Here is a 23630-nt window from a genome sequence, read left to right as displayed (position 1 = left end):
GAACAAGAATTATTTTCTGAAGCCAAAACTGTGGTATGTAACTCAATTTATAAAACTGTCAGTGCCATATACAGTGGTCCATTATTCTATTGTAAAACGTTTACACTACTTAAGCCCACGTCGCACGGACCCCCTGCGGTAAATATAAACCAGTGAGAATGTACCGAGGATAAAAACTTTTACGACACAAGAATGATTGAGTTATATTGTGTAGTGTATATCGTGTGAAGTTACAAACATTGTGTAAATATCACAAACGTTGTACAATGTCTGGTGCTACGCAAGACCGATGGGGAAGTCAGCTAGAATATTTGCTATCATGTTTGGGATACGCCGTTGGCATCGGAAACCTATGGCGGTTTCCCTATTTGTGTTATCGGAATGGAGGAGGTGAGGCAATTTACTTTCAATGCTCCATTTAAAAATTATAATATGTCATTAGTACTTCTTTTATTTTCAGGAGCATTTTTGATTCCGTATTTCCTTACGTTAATCATATGCGGCATACCTCTTGTCTATCTGGAAACAACGCTTGGACAATTCGCTAGCGCTGGTTGCATATCGGTCTTCAATATTAACCCTTTATTCAAAGGTATTCTCTTATTAATAAAGTACTATTGATTTCTAATAAAACACATTTTTTTTCCAATTCGTCATTGTTTACAGGTGCAGGATACGCCGTTATAGTTCTAAATGTAATAGCTTCGATATACTTCTCGGCGATTATGTCATATCCAATACTTTACATATATCATTCGATGAGTTCACCATTACCTTGGCAAAGTTGTGGCAATTCCTGGAACACTGTGAACTGCACCGAAGTAAGCTAAATTTACTCTCAAGGATTAATACAATTTATAATCCACACATAATATACCTAGTCTTGCCATAAATATTGTAATAAAGAAAAAAGAAAATTGTTAACTGCAAATAACATTTATTACTTTTACAGTGTGTCAGTTTAATACATAAATATAAAACAATTAAAAATATAAAAAGCTTATTCGAAGTGGTCTCCATTGGCTGCAATACAGTCCTTTAAACGATGAGGCCAGTTATCAATAGAAGCACGCACTCTTTCCATGGGAAAATTCTTCACTGCCAATCGTATAGATTGTTTTAGGGACTCCAAATTATCATGGCGTTTAGAGCAAGCTGTACTCTCTAAAACTGACCACAAATCATAATCCAGCGGATTAAGATCGGGACTAGACGACGGCCAGTCTTCAGCTCTGATGAAGTCCGAAACGTTCGATTCCAACCAAGACTGCGTGGACCGAGCTTTATGACCCGGCGCCGAGTCTTGCTGGAAGGACCATACTTGGTTATTGAACATGGTGATGTTAAGGGGCTTAACTACCTTCTCAAGAATGGTATCTTGATACACTTGTGCCGATGTTTTGATACCTTTTTCACAAAAATATGGCTCAGTCACTCCTTCATAGCTAACACCCCACCAAACCATCACTGAAGTCGGATAATGTCCACGTTGCACTCTGTCGACTAATTGGGAAGCTTCCTTAGAGCTTTGAGCATAAATACGGTCATTTTGTTTGTTAAAATGTTGCTCAATTGTAAAAATTTTCTCATCCGTAAACAAAATTTTTCTGTGACCTCCCTTTGCGTACCGCTTCAGTAGTTGTTTCGATTTTACCACCCTATTCTTCTTTAAATTATCAGTTAAGAAATGGCCAGTGCGTCTCTTATAGGCTGCAAGTCCTAAGTCATCTTTTAAAATACGCGACATGGTTCTAGGTGCTATCTTCATTTCCCGAGATAAAATCTTTTGCTTTCGGACAGGATTTCTTCGAATTCTTTCCCTTACTGCTTTGACCACCTTTTTCGTACGAACACTACGTGGACGGCCAGATCTTTTCTGTCACAAACAGAGGAGGTCTCATTGTACCTATTAATAGCCCGGTACACAAACATTTTACTAATACCAAGTGTATGGAGAGTTTTAAAAATTGCATTTGGCTCCATACCTACTTTGTGTAATGCTATCACAGCGATTCGGTTCTCTTTATCACCCCACACCATTTTAATATCGCAAAATATTTTACAATGTATTGGCGCCAAAATGAGAAAACACAATGAACAATCGTATAAAAATGACAGATTCGAAATTCAAATGTAATATTTTTTTATAATTAAGTGTAACAGTATTTATGGCCAGACTAAGTAGATATATTGGTACACGCAGTATCCATTTCAGATAACAGGAAACTCGAGTTTTTTCACATCAAACGGATCTATCACTACGCCGGAAGACGAATACTTCCAGTAAGTGTTTATAATAGCTGTCCTGTCTCTTTCACTTCCGGGAAGACGCTCATATAACAAATTTATTTTTAAACGTATTAATACATTTCACTCAAAATAACTATCCTACTAATAATAAAAAACTGAAAGATTTTTAACATGTTTGGATTTGTGTTTGTTTAGATATTTAAATGTTTGTTAGATGTAAAGAAAGGAACCAGTAAAGTGATTTTGTAAAAATTCGCAATTTAGGCTACTCATTATTCGGGAAAGAACAAAATGGATTTTTATTTCGGTGAAGACCTTTCACGCGGATGCCACTAAAAAAACGAAAAGTATAAAATACTATCATATTCATTCACTCTAAATAATATTATGTTGATGTGAATTCTTACAGCCGACACCTCTTGCAAGTCTCCCCGAATATCAACCATATCGGAAGTATAGTTGCTCCAGTGTTCTGGTGCAACCTGATTTGTTGGATTCTTGTGTATCTGTGCATCTGTAACGGGGTCAAGAGCGTCGGAAAGGTAACACTCGTGTTTATTTTGTACTAATTGACACCACTTGGCATTGTGCCTTTTCGTCATTGACTTAATAATACACTTTTTCCAAGAACTTTCTTAGTTGTTATGTATTTATAATTCGCAGATCGTATACTTCACCGTATTGTTTCCTTATGTGGTCTTGTCCGTTTTATTCGTACGAGGGATAACCCTCCCTGGCGCTTGGAAGGGGATCATGTTTTATATTTTTCCCGATTGGGCACAGCTAGCTAAACCGAAAGTAAGAAATAAGACATATATTTTGTTTTAATAGGTTGATTAATTGCCAATGAAAAATAACTTTATATTATTAAGGTATGGGCAGATGCAGCAACACAAATCTTTTTCTCTCTTGGTCCGGGCTGGGGTGGTCTCGTCAGCATGTCCAGTTTCAACAAATTTCACTACAACAACTTGCGGTTAGTCAGTATTATTAGAGTATTACAAATTAAATAATCTATTGTTAGACTCATTAATACCTATTTTTAGGTCATCCATGATTATTCCAATAGTGAATAGTGCAACAAGCATCTGGGCGGGTTTTGTTGTATTCTCAGTGCTAGGATTTGCTGCTGAACGTACTAATGTGCCAGTTAGCCAAGTGGCGACCGCTGGTCCTGGGTTAGCATTTGTTACGTACCCGGCTACGGTGACGATGATGCCAGCTCCTAATTTGTGGGCAATCACATTCTTTGTAATGCTGTTTTTCCTTGGAATAGATACTATGGTAAGAAAATTAAGTTTGTTTTCCTTTTATATTAGTTTTACTTATTCTTTCTATCTACATCATTACATAAGGTAAACCTTTCAATATTATATACAATGATAATATACTTGCTTCAGTGCAAATTTGTATGTAAATGAAAGTTTTTAAAAAGTAAATTACCAATTATTTATTATGTATAATCTAAAGACAATCAATATTTAAACACTTTAACTATCTTAACATATTTTAACTTAGATAATAAATTCTAAGAATGTTTCAGTTCGTCACTATCGAAGCTATAATCGCTGGATTATTGGATGAGTTTCCTAGATTCAAATCACGTAAACGAATAATAGCTTTCATCACCTGCGTCGTTCTTTTTAGTTTTTCTATTATCTGCAATACTGAGGTGAGTAATAGTAAAAAATATATACTTACTAAAAAGTTATAAGATTTCCATTTATCTGTACGTGTTTGCTGTTGTTTTTTATGACTGAGACGAGCGTGTCACTCGCTTGTTACTACAACTAGTAGTTGCAGCACCGTCCAAGTTTTTGGATTATAAAGCATAGCGTTAAATTGCCTTCCTCGTACTGCGATGTTTGATGTTAAGCCTCATGTCACTTCGTTCTCTTTAGCAACAAATACTATGCCTCTGTATATCCGGTTCCAACAGGCCGGCATTACTGTGTCGACTACCGCGGGGTCTACTCAGTCGACATTCTGATGGCCCCACTCCATTTAGCATCAGTTGCAGTGGGATCATTCCGCCGTACACGTATAACAAAAACCTCAAAGATCATTAAGACAAGACATATTTTTTATATTATGAACTTTAGTACTACAGTGTCAAAGCAATTGCAACAATGTATCGATGAAGTTACAATTGAATTACGTATTCGCGTGACTCGAGCGTTTGAAAGTTCAACATGCATGTCTCATTAATTTTGATAACACCAACTCACCCTACATAATTGAATCAATAACGCGATCGCCTACTTATATAAACTTACTTATTTTAATTTTGTACCCAATATGGCTATAGGTTCGTTCCCTATAATATCACGGGAAAGAATCTCGGCGAAATGTGTACATGCATTATTTGCAACTCTGCCTACAACTGAGGCGTAATGCAATTGCAACAATGTATCCGATATTGAGCCACAAACTTATTTAAGGCAGAGTACCTATACAGTTTGCAAATACAACTTGCTCATCTGCTTTGTATTTCCTTCATCAATAATTTCATAGCTAGTTCTGCCAATAGTGAAGAATTTATATTAGATGCTTAAAGATATAGTTATTTATATATACTGTTTGTGACAATTAAGTGTTTGCAAATATTTCTATGAAAAAAATGTACATAGACTTTGTTATTTCATGTAAATAAGTAGTAATTAGCAGCCCATTCCATGTAAGTATTATCGTCAAATCTTTGAAATTGTTATAATGTTAACCCTATTTTATAGTATCAGCTAACATATTAGACTACATATAGTATGTTACAGGCAACACACAGCGTAATACTAACAGTGAAATCTGCATACAACAATATATAATAGACATACGAAATCCAAGGGATGGCGAGATTAGGTATCATTGTAAACAGTTTCTTCCACACATTAAAAGATTTACTTTGGACGACGACTTAACTCTAGATGAATCCCTTTACCAACTAAACTGCCCTAGATATTACAATATAATCGTATAAGACAGTAATTCCAAAGAAATAGTGTTACCAATCATCATATCAAGCTTCCTGTTATTTTAGCTGCTAAATTTACTTCCTAATTAATTAATTCTTTAAACTTGTAAACGTTACCTAACTAATGACGGACTCCAGACCTAACATTACAGTTTACCTAACACTACATTCCTCTCAAATTGTTCCCACAGGGAGGGCTACATGTGATTGGATTACTAGACTCCCATGTAGCCATACTTTGTGTGCCGCTAGTATGCGCGTTGGAGATCATAGCAGCTGTCTACACATACGAAAACTTCAGTTTCGACGTACTGTTCATGACCGGCCGACCTTTGAGACGAATCTGGATGGTATTGTGGAGATATGTTATTCTTTTCATATTATTGGTGAGTTTTTTATTATATGTACGTTAAGGATCTTTTGTCGTTGTTCGACTCTGTCCCTCTATCGCGTCGTCCACAGATAATATTAATGTATTTACCGTTTTAAATTTTTCATACAATATTTTATGCAGCTCTATCATGAATTCATTAGATAATAACCATTAGATCTGAAATTAAACTAATTTTCGGATTCTATCGCGGTGTTAGTAAATACTAACACCGCGATAGAATCCGAAAATTAGTTTAATTACAATGTCTAACATTCGCGTAAACATAAGAAATCATTAGATCTGAATCAATATCAACCAATTCAGTAAAATCATGATTTTAATGGCAATGCAAATGATTTTTAGTCTTAAATGATAACGCATCGTGACTTTTGTGAATCTATATGGTTTAATATTTATAAATAGATTATAATTATCAGTACTTAAAGCATCTTTCAATTGATAATAAATTATGCGTGACTAATACATTTAATTACGTTTCAGGTGATCACACTGTATAGTCTTTTGGAAGTGTCGAGTTTAGCCGGCTGGTTCATTACTCTCGTTTCCGTTGTCTGCATACCGATTTACGCAGCTAAAGTTTTACTACGGGCAGAAGGAAGTCTGTTGGAGGTAAATATATTTTGAAGGGGTTTTGCTATTGACTTAGGCTGGTCTATTTTTACAACAAAAAGTAGACAACGAGCAGGTAAGTCATGATAGTGCGGGATTTGATGATGACTGCCAATTAAAACCTTCGTTACCAGAAGAATGAGTGCAGTCCTTCAAAGCACTCCGTCCTATAGCTGTAGGGCATATAAATATGCAAGGGATAGGTTTCACTTTTAAATAATAAATAAACACTCTATGGGAAAATATATAAATTGTTTGTTGATTGAATTATCCGTGGTCATTTCAAATGTGTAAAGTGATAGTAAGAGAATTGTTAATTTAAAATTAGGTCATAATAATAAATTGTTAACAGCGTGTCGTGTCATCGCGGTTCAAACCGTTTACAACTTTATAACTGTAGAGATTTTAACGAGAAACTTAGAACTATTGCTATAAGAATTTCATTTTATTTTATAAAAGGTCAAGAGACACTTACAATTGTTGTTGAAAATATAAGGGTCAAATTGTATTTTCAGCGAATACGTGCTAGCTGCCGTCCTAGCAACGATTGGGGTCCATCGGAGCCAGAAAAAAGAAGGGAATGGGAGTTGCTTAAAAAACAGAAAGCTGATATTTTTCCGTTGAATGATTTAGACAAGTATTAATATTAAAGAATAATAAATATTAACTGCATTTTATTTATATAAATATGTAAATTGCCTTATTAACTTCACTGAAATTTAAAATAGTATTGAATACTCATTCTTTGCTTGCCGTAAATTATAGCATACTAGATGTAGCTTGCGGCTCCGTTTGTACTAAAGACCATTCCTGTATAAACAAATACCGGTTGTTTTCTTTTCTAGGACAAAAGTAGCCTCGTATGTTAAAATAAAACTATTTTCGGATTTTATTTGTTTTAATATTATCATTTTCATTATCTCGCAAAATGCTTTAATTTCAATGTCTAACATTCGCGTGAACCTAAGAAATCATTAGCCTAGTATGTGTTATTCCAGGACGCAGTCTATCGTGTGTGCCAAGTTTCATTTATTTATATTAGAAGACGATAAGTTCACTAAATAAATTCTTTATTTATTTATTTTAGCATTTAATCATACAAGAATACTTATGAAACAACTATCCACAACTTATCTATATGAATGTAATAAACACTCTCAAACCCAATAAGCATCTCAATGTTTTGGTTAAAACTATAAAGCCTCCTTTGATTTATTTTCGTTATGGCAGTTTAGAATTGTCACAAAAAAAACACTTGATAGAGATAATCAAATATGGCGGAATCAGTCAAAATTTCTTACTTATTTCGTTCGGGTCTATTCTAAATTACAGTGTTTTATTCTCAATTAATTTCAAAAAATGTTTTAAACTTTTAATGTAGATATAATAAAAATCCAAATTATCAGTAATTTTTAAGTTTTTTTTTTCTCATTACAATTTTGATACATAAATATGGGTGAATCTGGTAAAGGTGGTGGAAAAAACCAAGATGATAAAGATAAAAGAGTTAAAATTAATGTAAGTAATATTTAAAAGATGCATGGTATTTTCTTAGGCCATTTAATTATAACTATAAAAGACTAAATTGGCATAAAACCAAAACTTATAACACTTAGGTGGAAGGTGAAGATGAGACCGGCGAAGGCGAAATGGGCCGCAAGAAAATGAAAAGATTTCAGTTGCCTAATCTACCACGCTGGTGGCAAGCCAAAATCATACAATATGCGTAAGTATTTATGAAAACCAAGATTCTGAATATTGACTCAATTTCTTAGTTCTTAGTCTCAGAGCAATCGTAATGTACGAGACTTGATGTGGTAGTCGTTAAATCCGTAATTACAATAGCATTCATGGAACTAGTTTTATTTTGCAGAAAAGTCATTGCGTTTTCACGTATTGGATTCTACTGAAGAAAATTTAGTTTAACTGCCATGTAGCTACAATCTTCATTTTAACTCAGCCATTCTGTTTCTGCCGTTATATTAAAAACCCAACATAACATTGATGCGTAAAAAATATTAAGGAGAATCATCAAAAACTTTCAAATGGCGCAATAAATGTAAAAGTCATGTCAAATGTTGTTTTAGTATGTGATCTCGTGACCATCCGCTATTAAATTACCATAACGTCTGTATTCACATATAAGGAGTAAAATCGTTTCATATTCAATGTAATGTACATTTATTGCCCGGTTTTTGAGCTACAATTTGAACCTTATTGTATCTTCTAGTTTCGCTCGTGGTTCCGCCTACGTGAAGGACCTTTCAATCCAGGACATTGTCCTCGATGTGTATCAAATTTTATTTAAATGGATTCGGCGGTATCTGTATTAACTTTTAACCAGCATCTAAATATTTTCACATTTTAAAAAACTTTTGTATCACTAAAACAAGCAAATTGTGTTAATAGAAAAAAATTAGTAAATCTGACAGACAGATACGGATTGGATTTCCCCAAATAAACCAAGGATATTATTGGAATAGTTATAAAAGAATCCAGTGAAAAATGCACGTAATTTAGTGTGCGAAGGTCGGCACAACATCCGGCTGACCCGGTCGCGACCGGCGACGTTGGCGCTATCCGGGTCACCTCAGGATGAACCAGCAAAGCGGTGTGTTGTCACATTTAAGCCAGTTATCCACACCCCTTACTTATCGTATTTATCCTAAAGCTCTAGCACGTCCCTAATACCTATCCTCCTCAGTTTTACTTCACATCGTAAATTAGGTTCCTCAAAGACTCGTAAAATATTTTATGTGTCTATTGTCATTTTCAAAGTTCTCATACCGTCACGAAGTGTTAGAATCGTTGTACCCTAAGCTTTATATTTTTATAAAAGTCTTCAAGAATCGCTAACCTTCAGCGAAACTCAGTAGGCGGTGAAACTTTGTACTTCAAACAACAATTACAAATAATGCCGCGAAGGAACAAATAAACACAATTAACAAATATAAGTGTCGATAGACTGCTGAAAAAGCGCGGCAAATTGTTCATGATAGGTGTCGAGTAAAGATTAATGATCGCGTGTGGAACACGTGCGGCGCGGTCGAGCCGAGGGTGGTTCACAATAATGGTGGCAGTCATTGCACCTTGAGCCACCTCGGCAGAAACTTGCATCGTCAACGCACACTCGTAAAACTGTAAAACATGCAACGATCTTCTTCAAACGCGTCCGAAGGTTCGTTCTGGACGACTATAGAACTCCTCGCTGACCGTGGCCGCCGACGATCAGCTGCCGATATCGACGACTATGCTGTGCCCCTCGACAGCGGCTCCAGAAGAGCGTCATCGTGCAGGTGCTTATTTTTACAGCAGTTTAATGAGACTCATTCCATTTAAGACTTTGATCTTTTGTGTAACTTCTGTGTACGGAACTCGTGTTATAGTTGTAAACACACTTTGAAGTTTGGCCATCAAGCAATATTAACAAACTATTGTGAGTACGAATAAATTACAAATTCGATTCTTGACCCCGATTGACTGGAATGATAGCCGTAAACATATTGATGGAATCAATTGATTTACACTGTAATAATTTAGTAAAATAATTCAATAATTTATAAATGTTTACCAAGTTAAAGTCAGTTAGAATAAGCCTTTGTTCAAGTAGAAATTGGTATTAATAAACATTCGAGTTCGAGTTTGAAATTACTAAGTCTGCGTCATTCAAACGACTAGTTAGATGCTCAATATAAATATTATGTTTAATTTCACGGTGTAACCGATATCAGTACTTGCTGCTTGTTCTCACGCATTCCAGAATCCAGACAGAACTAACTGCCTAAATTACAAAGCGATCTCTCCGTCTGCACTGTAACAACTCCGCCCACTATAACAACAATCGTTTACTAAGGAGAAAATGCAGTCTGCTAATTAAATTAGTTTTGAATTGTTGCGTGCGCGAAATAACAAGTAAACACTTCTAGACTCACATTTTATGAGTTTAGTAATTTTGTATTGTTTCATAACTTGTCATTAAACGAACAAAAAGACCACTTGAGCAATAATTCGATAGAAAAATATTTTAACTTATTCATTTTATTTAGAGGGTTTACAATAATTGTTAGTAATATTTATACTTTTGTTTGCCTTACCCCGCGACGCGCTGTGAATAACTTTACAAGATGGAGACCAATTAAAGAAATCATATGTTTACACAAAATCTTTAGTAGTTATTCTGGTTTTACTTGTTAAAATCATATCGTACTTATCGAAACACATTTTGTTTTAAAAAAAACATACAAAACACTCTGGAAAAATATACATTTTATTACTGAAATGTACGATGAACGTCAATCTCCCGGTAGTAACATAGAGTTTCTCACTATATTTTACATCGCCGCTTTTATTTTATTGCTTCTGTCTTAGAATAATTTATAGTATACCGGCCTAAAAAGTTCCTGATAAACATTACGGTGTTTACTCATTAATCCATATTTCTCTATTATTTTAATATTAAAAACATTATTTTCATATGCTCAATGGTACATAAGAACGCAAATGATTATGAAAAAACATTTAACGTTTATTATCATACTAAACTTAGGCATTAAAATCTTCGTGTGGTTCTTCTGCTCAGCTCTATTTTTTTACTGACTAGCATACTACTAGTAATACGACTCCCATTAACAGTATCAACATCATAGAGGACTTAGAATTACAAAGTACTACGTAGCACATCATTGTCACCCTGAGATGTAAAATGTTAATTCTCATAATGCCCACTGCCCAGTAATTTTGCTGGCTACAATGTTCTTTAAACTGGAATAAACAGTGTATGTACAATACTGCTTGGCGGTAGAAATAAACATTGCGGTCGTATCCATCCAAATAAGCACTTGCATACCAGAGACCTACCACCAGCAGAAGCCATATCATTCAACTTTTTTTTAATAAAAAATATGTACTGGACCTTTGTATAACTAAAATCTTGTTACTAAAATATAACACATAATAAAAACGCCACTAAAACACCACTTTTTTACTTACACATAAACACATTAATATCTAATATGAGAAACAGTAAATGTGTTGAGTACATAGATTCCAAAATGTTTCAATGACTGTGACGTTTTTAAGGCTTTATAATAAAACGTCTTCGTATTTTATAGCTGATAGCTTCAGAGTGCTGAGTAGTCGATGCTCAATTCATTAAACCAATCTGCATACTCTTGTACACTACGGGGGTAATTAAAGTCCATTAATTAGACGAGGACCGTTAACAACGAATCGGTTGAGAATTACGTAGATGCCGACGGACTGTCTGGGTGTATTCGTTTGATTTCTGCCGGCATTTTACACATAAACTATCTCGTTGATCTTGTAGTTGAAAAGAAAATTAATATTATGAACTATGAAATGGTTCTTATTCTGAAACAAACCTCCAAATATCTTCACAAACTTTTTTATTGTAAGTGAGATTATTTAAATATTTACATTCCTTTTTATTGTAAAATTGCTCGCAGCTTCACCTGTGTCAGAGTTTTTTCGGAATAAAAGTAGTCTAGTCCTTCCCAATGTCTCAAACTATGTCCAAACCAAATTTCATTGAAATCCGTTCGGCGATTTTTAAGTTTATCGCGTTCAAACAAACAAACAGACGCGGCGGAGAACATTGTTTTATAATATGTAGGAATGTAATGTAATTTTTTATATTTACCAGAGGCAGTAGGTAATGTATAGACCTAAAGCTAAAATAAGATGAGAAAAATAATCCGTTTAACGAGTGAGTCACAAACATTCGAGTTTTCTTTTACACGTGCTTGGCAATTCGCATGAAATATTGATGACTTCTCATAATTATTTTAGGAATTTGACTTCTCAATGCGAATGAATCATCAGCAGCTTTTAATATCCTGGGAATCATTATCAGTAAAGCGTTGAAATTATTAACATATTATCTAATTTATCACACTTAGAATTTTATTTGTTTGTTGTTTTGTTTTATGTAGAAAACGGTTTATCGGTACCGCCTAGCCACAAGGTGGTATCTTTAATCCTGAATTTCGTACAAAATATAAAAGAAATTCTCACGTACTGAGGCACGTCCACGTTCCCAGCTGAAGTACCCGCGTCTCTCCGGTAGACCCTATTACCTACTTCTCACGACTTGCAGGATGCGGTACTTATAACAAAAAAAATCCAAACGGCGAAACTCCATAAGGCTGGAAACGGTGACCAGGTTTCCATCTGGCGCTCCTACCACTTCCTTGGTGACAGAGGAGTTCAAATCAAGAGAATCACCTGCACGCCGTTCAAAAATATTTACCGTAAAAAGAACTAATAGGACTATAGGTAATCAAATGAGAATTAGTTTTGTGGGTAATGTAAAAATACATGGCAGACAGTGATGAAGTAAATATGGGATGAGAATTGTCCTAATAAATATGAGTCACTAACGAAGACCTCTTCACGGAACAAAAAGATAATACATTTTTCAAGAAGAAAAACTGACTCCCAGTCTCGGCGACACAGCAAGAGTTTCTTGAATACGGAACTCTAATAAAAAGAAACAAAAATTACGACATAGTAGCTCCATAGAATAAGACAATTAAATTTACAAGCGTAGGTAAAATCGGAATAGCTGACGTCAAGCAAGCAGTGACGTGTTGGCAAATGTATCGTCATATGTAATTCTGGATCTATGTAAACATCGCCGACATTGTTGGCGAGTGCCGCGTCTATTGTTTATCCCGTCGCGACCTAGTGTTACTATACCAATTTGTATGGGTATCTAATATGTCCAGACGTTGTAAATTATTTTTTATTTGCGACAAATCGCTCACAGTTTCGTCCGCGCTAAAAACTTTCCCCGCTACAAAAATCCCTAAAACACGCCAGCGCCATTTATTTAAAACAAATCCATCAATGCCATGGGAGTAAATTACCGAGATAAGATGTAGCCTATGTATTAATCCAGAACATTTATTTATTTATTTATTTATTAAAAAAGATACACATTGGCTTATCACTATGCACTGGTACAAATATTGGTTAAAATGTTATACTTCCGTGTGAGTCGCCTGTTAGTGTATACAACATTATGTTATAACAATAAAACAAAATAGTATGAATACGAGAGGTGATCAAGAAACAAAGAATTTAATTAACTACTTAGAATTCTTACGCATTTTTTTGCAAACTTAGCGGTATCGGTGTCAAGAAAAATGTCAACATCACCAGCCGAGGATATCTCATTATATGTGAACATGAGTCTGTTAGGTGGAGCATTTTTGCCTATGTTGCTGTGGCAGATATACGGGCTAAAGATTTTCACAATAGGTTGTCTGGGAATTACCCTAGGTACCCTCAGATTTATTTTCATTAGAGTCTCAGGAGTCACTGCTTTGCCATGAATAAGTTTATGTAAAGTTTTTAAGTCAATAATTTTGCGCCTCTTTTCCAGAGAGTCTAATTTGAAATGAGACATACGAGTGAAGTAGTCTGCCCGATAAGGACAGTTACGGTCTTTAAAAGCAAGAAAGCGGGTGAAGTTGCGTTGTATTCGTTCAATTCTGTCACTGTGAATTTTGCAACTCGGGTTCCAAATGGGGGACGCATATTCTAAATTACTTCGTACTAGAGCTTTGTATAGAATTAGTATACATTGGGGATTTTTTAAGTCGCTACAAATGCGTTTCATAAAACCGACCATCTTCCAAGTGGATAGAATGACTTTGTCGATATGATTAATAAAATTAAGTTTGTTGTCTATGTGCACTCCGAGATCGCGTACTGTTTTGGATTGTTCCAAGGTTTCACCATTGACTGTGTAATATGTCATTATAGTGTGTTTTATTTTTCTAGAGAATTTAATGTGAGTACATTTTTTGGCATTTAAAGTCATTTTGTTCAAAGTACACCATTCAGTAATAGAATTAAGATCTTTTTGTAATAATTTGGCGTCGTCGATTGTTTTTATAGTTTTGTACAATTTCAAGTCATCAGCATATAAAGAGTATCTGCTAAATTTTATTTGATCGGTAATATCATTTATAAATGCAAGGAAAAATATTGGTCCTAGGTGAGAACCTTGGGGTACACCAGAGGTCGGGAAAAAGGCAAACGATTTAAAGCCCTGGGCAGTAACTCTTTGAACTCTGTTATACAGATATGACTTAACCCAAGTCAAAAGGTTTCCATGGATCCCATATTGTTGGAGTTTAGACAGTAGTAAGTCATGATTGACTGTGTCAAACGCGCTGCTAAAGTCAGTATATATTGAGTCAATATCAGTTTTATTGTCTAGATTAAGTGCTAGATCAGAGACATAGTCTAGAAGATTTGTCACTGTAGATTTGCGTGAACAAAATCCATGCTGATGGGGAGAAATCACATTGGAAAGGTGTTTTGCTAGCAGAGGATACACTACTTTTTCAAAAAGCTTAGAGAACACACTTAAAATGGATATAGGTCGATAGTTCTTAATATTAGATTTGTCACCTTTTTTTATGGATGGGAACAACGTTTGTGTCCTTCCACCTATTGGGAAATACCGCATATTGCAAAGATTTTTCGAATAATATTTTCAATGGCAGAGTTAAATACTTCTTTGTGTGATTAATAAAAACGGGGAATCCCATCTGGGCCAGCGCCTTTATTTGGATTCACGGACTTTAAAACTTTATCAACATCTCGTTCAGTAATGTGTATATTGCTAAGGGAGAACTGTGGATAGCGATCGTCCAAATGAATGAACTGGTCATCATCTCGCGGAGAGTAAATCGAGGAGAAATGCCTAGCAAAAAGGTTACAAATCTCTTCTCTATTGCAGGTAATTTTGTTGTCTAAAAACATTTCTCCAGGCAGATTAGATGATCCTCCCCTCTGATGTTTTGCGAAAGCCCAAATTTTTTTAGGATTCCTTTTAAGTGTGTTTTCCATGCAATTTATATAATTTGAATAGCAAGACAGTGTTAATGACTTAACACGTTTATTGCTTAATTCTAGCTCAAGTTTGTCCCTATTATTGCGGTATATTTTAAATATTTTCCGTAACCTATCTCTCTCTGCTATTAATTTAATTAGATTCGGGGAAACGGGGAACATCATCTACTCGTGTACCGAATTTCATCCAAATTTGCTCAGCCGTTTCTACGTTTACTTCTAACAAACATACAAACATTTATACAGACTTTCGCATTTATAATATTAGTAAGATAGCTAAGATAATATTATTGTTCTGAAGTGAAGTGAAGTGAATTGAAGTGTTTTATAAATAATCTCATGTATGGATACCTATTGTAATCCTAACATAGAAACTACTGTTATTTCTAGAAAAACCATTTTGTCTTAATATTTCGATTTTAAGTATCGTAACCCTAGACGGTATCTGATGCTGATAGTCGACGAATAAATTCTAAGTGCGACAGATTTATATCTTTCTCTACGTCAACAATTTCTGTTCATTACAATATTAGGCAAGTATACCTACCTATTGAATCAAAAACAATAAGCACTAAAATAAATTTTATTTTATGTTTAAGATACCCTTAAAGAATTATTGTGTTCCAGAAAGCGTTATCGGTATGCTATTGTTTTAGTGGCCATATCATGTTCCGCGAGTTTTGTTTTTTCACTATAGCCTAGAAACGTATTTACCAAAAATATAAAAGCGTGTCCTAGCAATTTAACCATTTGCCATAGAGCTAAGAAAAATTATAAATGTAAAAAAATAACGGTGGTAAAGTTAAACACTGTTGTTATACTTGCTTCTGTGTTATGTTAGTTCTTGTTATGGTTAATTTAGTATAAATCGAACCCGCAGTCAATCGTTTTACAGTTGATTTATTTCTAAATATTACAATAATTGAAAAAAGTATGAGGATCAAAAGGTTCATTTTTTTTATAAAGGCGTAGGCCTGGCAGAAAGGAACGTTCTTAAGTCCAATAAAGTGTATGCGTTTAAAAAAAGCTAGCATGATATTCTGATTCACTTAGGTATGTTTACTAAGCTATTTCAAAGCAAGTTTAATTTATCAGAAGGTCGGAAGCTAGAGGATAGCTAGAAAGCCAAATGGTAATTTGTATGACGAGCAATAGACAAAAGTTATATCGAACCAAAGAAATACTATTTCGGTAAAGGTATTTCCTTATAGTGTTAAAATAAAAACATAAAGATTTTCAGTTTTTTAATATATTTACATTAAGGTGGTAGCTCAAGGTCCATTTTCATACATTTTGTTTCGGCTTTAATCTGGGTAACTAAACAAGTATTGGCAAGTAAAGAATTTAAATTCACGTCTAGTTAGTGATTAGTTCTCGCAGTTGAAAGAAAAATGTAAAAATAATTAATAATCATGGATATTTCGGCCTTTAAAATTTCGTCATATTAAATTTTAAAGGCCGAAATATCCATGATTATTAATTATTTTTACATTTTTCTTTCAACTGCGAGAACTAATCACTAACTAGACGTGAATTTAAATTCTTTACTTGCCAATACTTGTTTAGTTACCCAGATTAAAGCCGAAACAAAATGTATGAAAATGGACCTTGAGGTATCGCCTTAACAGCAAATAAGGAAGCGACTCGATGTTCGATTTCAATTCAAAACGCCGACATCTCTATGAAGTTATAAAGCTCACTAACAACAGTCATTATCTACACTTTTATTACATTCACTCCCCTTTTACGAGCTTTGCTTCGCGCCCCCTGTTTTGTATAAAGTTTCAGAATATCGTGATTCGTTTAGACTCGACACTGCGAACTAATGGACGGTATTGTAAAGGGACTTTTTAAATAAGTTCAACAGAATTTGATTGTATGTTATTTTTTTGTAAAAGTATGCAATTCAATGCACACAATAGCGATAACTCACTGATACCTGTGTCATGTAGAACATTCGTAGAATTTTGAACAGTCACGATAGATAAAGGACCGTACACGATGGAATGGTGAAAAATCATTATTAATATTTTTTTTTCATTGAGGCAAAGATTTTTCTTCCATAAGAGTGTAGGTAACAAAGCCAAATATTCAATTGACTCGTGGTTGATTGCCTGATATACTTTTTATATGACTATATTACCGCCACACGTGTGGTGAAAAACGCGCTAGTGGTTCATCCCAACGATTTGCAGCTTTCTTCGATAATTTTTGCCAAATCTTGTAGCTTGCGAAATCCACAAAACATTAACCTATAGAGTTAAAAACGCTATGTTAAAGATACAGATCTCAATCGTCCTATGCTATGGTTCACTTAACAAGTTTTAAAAAATAGGCACATAACATACATTATTGTAAACCAAAATAATACGATTATTAACAATATTAGAAGTGTTGCTTTACATCTATTCTAGTAGTACGTAGTTATTTATATATTTATTTCATTTAGCTAGAAGGTTATCGGGAGCGATGTTACAACCAGCGTTATATAATAGCTCTCAACGCCCCACAATTCGATTAAGCCGTGCGGCGCCACTGTGAGTGCTCTCAGCTGCTTCAGCAGGATGCTCGTTTACAAATTATTTGCAATACAAATGTATACTTACTAAAAATAAAAAATAGAACATTTTTAAAACTAAAATAAGCCTTTAAGTAAATTAGATTCATGAAATTAGGTGCAACTGAGTATTGCTATTCTACTAAAATATTAAGCCTTATTATTTTAATATACACATCGCGTGTGAAGGCTTCCTCACACGAAATTTGTACCTACATGTGGTGTCGAGGGGAGTCGTGCCATACCGTGCCAGGCCCATCGTACGCCGCGATAAAGGTCTCAACTATGACACGGAGTGCCGAGCGTCAAAACTAGTAAAACTTTACGACGACAGCCTGCCGTCTAGACTGTGTCGCTGTGTCTCACAGCTCCGCCAACAATCGGTTTCAAAACGTATTCGGAAAAGCGATCGAACGCCTCATCGCGGCAGTGGTAAGTCCTAAAATGCATCTCATCTACTCGTAAAAATATCTCATAATTTTGTTTAAAAAACAGTATGCTATACAAACATTAAACCCAAAACATTTCCTGTTTCGTGAAAAAAAAACGAAGTAGTTTACGTAAAACAATCGTAACATAATAACGATCATTATATTCCCATTTACTAGAAAGCGTACTTAAACTGTAGCACTTGTTCGTGTACCACTCTACAAGTTTCCGATGATATAGTACTTTTTATAAACAAATACAATGCAAAAGAAACAAACTTCAAATAAATCAACAATGTTTTAATACCGCGAACGAGCAAAGTAAATGGAAATAACACAAATATAGACGCTTTATTCTTTCCCAATGTTTTTCAATCAACAAGATTACCTTCGCTTCGAATATCTAAAAGATACGAACTTTGAAATTTTAAACGAAGCATAAGTGCGTATTATTTGATGAAATGATATTATAATGTAATCCGTTAACAATCCATTAATAAACTCTATAGGCTTACAATTTTTAAATAGTTTAATGAAACATAATAACTGTAACAAAAAGATCCATTCTAGAAGCCATTGAAAATACGAAAACACACGGCAGATTTTTGATAAATTTTTTTCGTCAACAGCTTCGCGCACCCGCATGTTCGCGCCAGATTGGAGAAGCACATGGGCTCCAATCTGGTACGCCTAACAGACAAGACCTATATGACCGAACTAGAAGAACGCATACGAGCAGTCAACGAAGAAAACCTAAATAAAAGGATCTCTTCACGGGTCGTGAGTACAATGACACAATTTGCTTATAATAGATTTAGCCTTGTATAACAAATTTAATATTTAAATGCACGACTTAAACTTCATTAAAACTCATCAACCCCATTATTTAGCACTCCATCTTCCTTTACTATGACTACTTACAGTGCTCATCATGTAATTTATTACATTTTAATGACTTCGGTCTTTGAGTCTACAACTTTTACTCGCATTGTGTATGTTTATAAAGCACATTGCGATTGCTTAGTCTGTATCGTTTCTTTATTAAATAATATAAAAATCATTAATTTCTATAATTTGAGTCATAATTAAATATAATAATAATTCTTTAGCCAATACACCCATTTATAATTAATATCTAAAGCAATTACGCCCATTAATAATATACTCAGATTGCTAAGTACAGCGGAGTTTTAATCTTTTCAACCTACAGTAATTTATATATTCTCCCACAGCTCGATGAGATGGAAAGACTGAAGCGACTTATTTTAGTGGGAAAAACGCCTCTAAAGGAGTGTCCGCCAGAACTGTTCAATCATCCAGTTTTCGTCTTCTGGCGAATGGTTAATCGAGAGGTCGCAAAAGCGTCCAAGAAACGAGCTGATGCATACTACAGGAAACTTAAGGCATCGCAGAAGTTTGACCAGGTATGTATGGCCGTAGGTCTCACACATATAAGGGTCCGTCTACGTTGATACCACCGCTCAAACTATATTTGCATTCTGTTATTAATAGCACAATGAAAACAGTAAAAAGTATGATGGGTTTGATTGACTCTATACCTAGAATAAGCAGTGCAGTGCTATGATGTATTTGTATTATGTTCCCAAAAGACAAGTAATTTGTATACTTAATCATTTTTGTTCCGCACGACTAATTTTCTTCCTACTAAAAATAATACCAGGTTGGAGACTAAATTGCATTTTCACTATTTCCAGTCCATGGATGAAGAAGCGGAGTCTGAAGAGGAACAGCAGGTGGGGGAACAACTGACCGCTGACCAACTTTTCGCTAAATGTCGCGCAGAATTGGAAGAACAAAACAGATTGACATCGAAAAAGGCGTCCGATTCACAGACGAACAATTTGCTATACTCAAATATGAAACTAATGATGTGAAAACCCTGAAAAGTCTCACGGTAAATATCAATCTGCAATTCGTTAGAATAAATAGTAACGCTTTGCTAGTCTAGACAGAAAACAGACACAATGCTTCTTTGAAATCATCCATAACATAGAAATGCGAAACAGAAGAATGAAGCTCGAAATGCTATTTTTTCAAAGTTGTAGAGTAAATAATATCTACACATCAATTTTCACATGCACATTAAATCGTGTTAGTGTAAAACATAATATTCGATACTTGACTCTGAATCACCCCAAAAGCCACAAATAACATTAGGCGTAAATTTAAAATTTTCGGAAATACAAAGTGAAGTAATGATAAAGGAACGATACGAATTTTAAACAAATGTCTTAGATTTGACAACTCCATTAATTGCATGTATACCTACTTATCTGTTCAGTGTTAACATAAAACACAAACACCGCAACGTTTCAAATCTCACTAAGAACTTAATAATACGAAAAAGAACTTCACAATATCGGTTTGAAGCCGACTATTTTTTTTGTACGTACACGCCTAAGTGACCCACTGCACCTGATGGTAAGTGGAGTGGGGTCCAATAGACTGTCGACTGACGAGAGATGACTACCCCCCGGCAGTCAACACAATTATGCCGGCCTATAGGAACCGGTTATACTCAGGGTGATCCCGGAACGTGACACACTTACGTGGGCCACTATAGCGTGTTTTAACACCGTATGTACGACTTTGTCTATCTTCAGCCCATCCTACTGCGTATTACTACTACCCTTACAGATTTACGAAGTGATTACCGTGAATCAGACTAGAATTATCCAGTTGAATTCTACTGATAACTATGTCATTAGGTCGAGATAGCACTATCGTCACCTTTCTAAAGCAACAATGCTAAACGTTAGATGCTCATTAATATAGCAACAGACATGGCTCGTGTCAAACTAGATTTAACCGGACTGATACTAGCTTTGTATGACCCAAAGTGCATTTGTGATAACACGAATGAAGGTACTTTAGACTCGTGCATGTGACAAATCATACGGAACATGTCGGTAACTGGAAATCGATTAGTTTTAACATGATTAGGCGTTGCTCGTGGATCGGCCTGCGGATAAGATCCGCAAAAATAAAAGTCTTGGATTTAAACCGCCTATGTGTTATTAAGGACATAGTCTCTGCGTGCCAAATTTCATTCAAATCCGTTCAGTTGTTTCTGCAATTATTTCTAATGAACATAACACCCAAGCAACTTCACAAACAGTATTAGTACGATAATAAGTAATATTAACCAATTTTATAATAGTATTGTCCTATGTCCACTATTTCTTTTGTATATTTTAATTTAGTGGTAGATGCACCACGCAAGTTTTTCAAAATATAATACTAGATAGTTATATTGTTTAGTTTCTCCCAGCTTAATAGACGTGGCGTTTGGTGTAATGCAATTCATTATAAAAATAATTAATTAATATTTCTAGATAGCTTTTAATCAAGGATTTTCATAACATTTACAATTAATATTCTCTTAAATTATATGACTAAGGTTCTTTAAACCACGGACATCACTGTACACAATTCGAGCTATAATTTTTCCCTGGAAAATATTCTTGTTGCACGCTTTCAGTTCGTATTTCTAATACACAGGTATATCTTAAATTCTATTATTATTTTCAATCGAAAAATTCGAATATTTATAATATATTACTTAGGCATAAGCTCAAGCATCACTCTTTGACTGTTACCGAAGTAAATGTCTAAACTTAGGCGAAAATGTAGAACTTTCGCATTATAGAAACACAACAAAATTAAGTTTAAATATTTGACTTCTGTAATGTGAGTTATTAAATAAATGTACTCCTATTCTTATGATACTGTGTATTGAGTGTTATTCTGAGCGCCATTTCTTAGTCTACTCTAGACAAACGAGCCAAAGCTCACATCTAAAATAGTCACGTCATTAGTTTTCAACCGGCTACACCTAGTTTCGAACCAGACATTAATCACGCTAGTTTGTATAGTAAATAGACGATGCTCCACTCATCCTAACCTCTTAACTCTCAAGTCTTATCTTTAGTATGTCTAGTTTTTAATTAATAATGGTGCTCATTCTAACTAGTATCTATCTCTTGCAGTTAGTTGCATATATTAGACTATATTTTATACCCGTACTCGATTTTTTAAGTTCGACAGATTTCAAATGATAATAAAACCGACTCTGTAATAAAATTTTAGATTTTTTATCAGCAAATCATAAAACTATCGAAAAGGTTTTCGTAAGTTGAATTACCCTCTGTTTTCATAGTCCACTAACCCCATAATGTTCGTTGCAAAGAGCGCGTCGCACTATGTGACTTTGCCAACCTAGCGACAAAGGTCGTCGTCCTCATATAGGGTTTTAGAACACGCGAATTTTATTTGCAGCTGCAAGCAAAGCTTCCTATAAAACAAATTTAAAATGTCACACAGAGTTAAAAAGATTTAAAAAATCCTGGCTTTAAAGGTTATGTAGAGTCGATAGTTTAAATAATTCAGAACGCGATTAGCGCTAAGTATTTGAATTCTGAAATCGTTTTAAGTGTAAACAACATGTAATACAGTTTCTATAAAGACTTATAGACTGCTTTGTACGTCAATAAAATTGTCGTTTTCCTGATAAAATTTATTCCCATGAAACGCTAAACAAAAACTGAAAATCCATAAAAAACTCGACATATTTTATTTTCAATACATTTTACAATGCTCCGTTTTTTTTCAGACGGTGGAAGAACTTTATGCCCTTGCTGACAAGATCATTGGAACGAAACGTATATGATTTATTTATAATCTTTCAAACATTTGCAAATATAACTACGTAAACGTGTAATTTATTTTGATGGTTGAGTTGAGTGCCTTCTATGTGTCCATTTACACCGCATATATATATTTTAAAAGAAAAACATCGTATAGTCCCTTAAAGTAGTGAAAGTAAGTAACAATGTGTTTTATATTGTGTAATAAATGTTAAATATTTAATTTTCGTTTTATTTGCTGTATTTATATACATTTCTAAATTACAGTACTCGTATTTATGCAGCGCTCGCAGCTGTGTCTGCGCGAAAATCTTTTTCCAAGGTATAAAAATCTTATGTTACTTTTCTTCATTATAGTTATATAGTATTCTGATATATCTGTGCGTTAAATTTCCTTTAAATCCGCACAGGGGCGTACCCAAGATGCCTTATAAACTTTATTAATTCTAATGTTTTCCTAGTGTTTGACTTATCGTTAGAAATTAGGATGTCATTCCAATACATTATTGTGTTGTCTATTAGCATTAACGATTGCAAAAAGGCATCTTTACTACAGCTTCAGCTTCGTTTGCATTATTTAACTTTCACAAACTTATTTGTAAGGAAAAGTAACTTGTTTGTATTCAGTAACGATTTATATTATTTTATATTATTGTTCTATGTTCTTAGGGATATCCGACTTATTACTAAGAACTTTGATAATGTAATTATTTCAACTTTATAACATGTTTTAATACACTCTTGACTGCTACCTGATGTCGTAATCTTTGAGTTTACGAGTCTAGTGTGTGTACTTACGAATAATAGCAGTGTACACTCAGACAATTGCTTTCAGTAATTTCTCCGTAAACCGATTATAGACTGATAAACC

At 34.4% G+C, this 23630-nt stretch overlaps 2 protein-coding genes across 4 annotated transcripts; both read left to right on the top strand.

The window, feature by feature from the left end:
• The first annotated feature begins 42 nt into the window (after positions 1 to 42).
• On the top strand, positions 43 to 6884 carry LOC115456301 (sodium- and chloride-dependent glycine transporter 1). Of its 3 annotated transcripts, none has more exons than XM_030185314.2 (12): positions 43 to 390; positions 461 to 592; positions 667 to 821; positions 2204 to 2283; positions 2660 to 2792; positions 2914 to 3048; positions 3123 to 3226; positions 3297 to 3534; positions 3794 to 3922; positions 5410 to 5604; positions 6093 to 6221; positions 6737 to 6884. In XM_030185314.2, exons 1-12 carry the CDS (start codon positions 267 to 269, stop codon positions 6863 to 6865), a joined length of 1683 nt encoding a protein of 560 aa, XP_030041174.2. In that variant the 5' UTR covers positions 43 to 266; the 3' UTR covers positions 6866 to 6884. The 3 variants fall into 3 exon arrangements, with proteins under 3 accessions (XP_030041174.2, XP_030041176.2, XP_030041175.2); XM_030185315.2 differs by having other exon boundaries at positions 119 to 390; positions 2216 to 2283; XM_030185316.2 differs by lacking the exon at positions 2914 to 3048 and having other exon boundaries at positions 6737 to 6872.
• A 587-nt stretch (positions 6885 to 7471) lies between these two features.
• On the top strand, positions 7472 to 22982 carry LOC115456315. Its single transcript, XM_030185331.2, is given in 7 exon segments — positions 7472 to 7739; positions 7838 to 7947; positions 18722 to 18872; positions 19325 to 19516; positions 19808 to 19904; positions 19907 to 20007; positions 22726 to 22982. Coding segments are annotated over 7 exon segments (774 nt in total). The 5' UTR covers positions 7472 to 7673; the 3' UTR covers positions 22783 to 22982.
• Positions 22983 to 23630: the final 648 nt, after the last annotated feature.

Source organism: Manduca sexta, chromosome 23 (genome assembly GCF_014839805.1).
Source record: "Manduca sexta isolate Smith_Timp_Sample1 chromosome 23, JHU_Msex_v1.0, whole genome shotgun sequence".
Taxonomy (NCBI): Eukaryota; Metazoa; Arthropoda; class Insecta; order Lepidoptera; family Sphingidae; genus Manduca; species Manduca sexta.
Note: the sequence above shows the minus strand (reverse complement) of the source record. Positions and strands in the feature narration are given on the sequence as shown.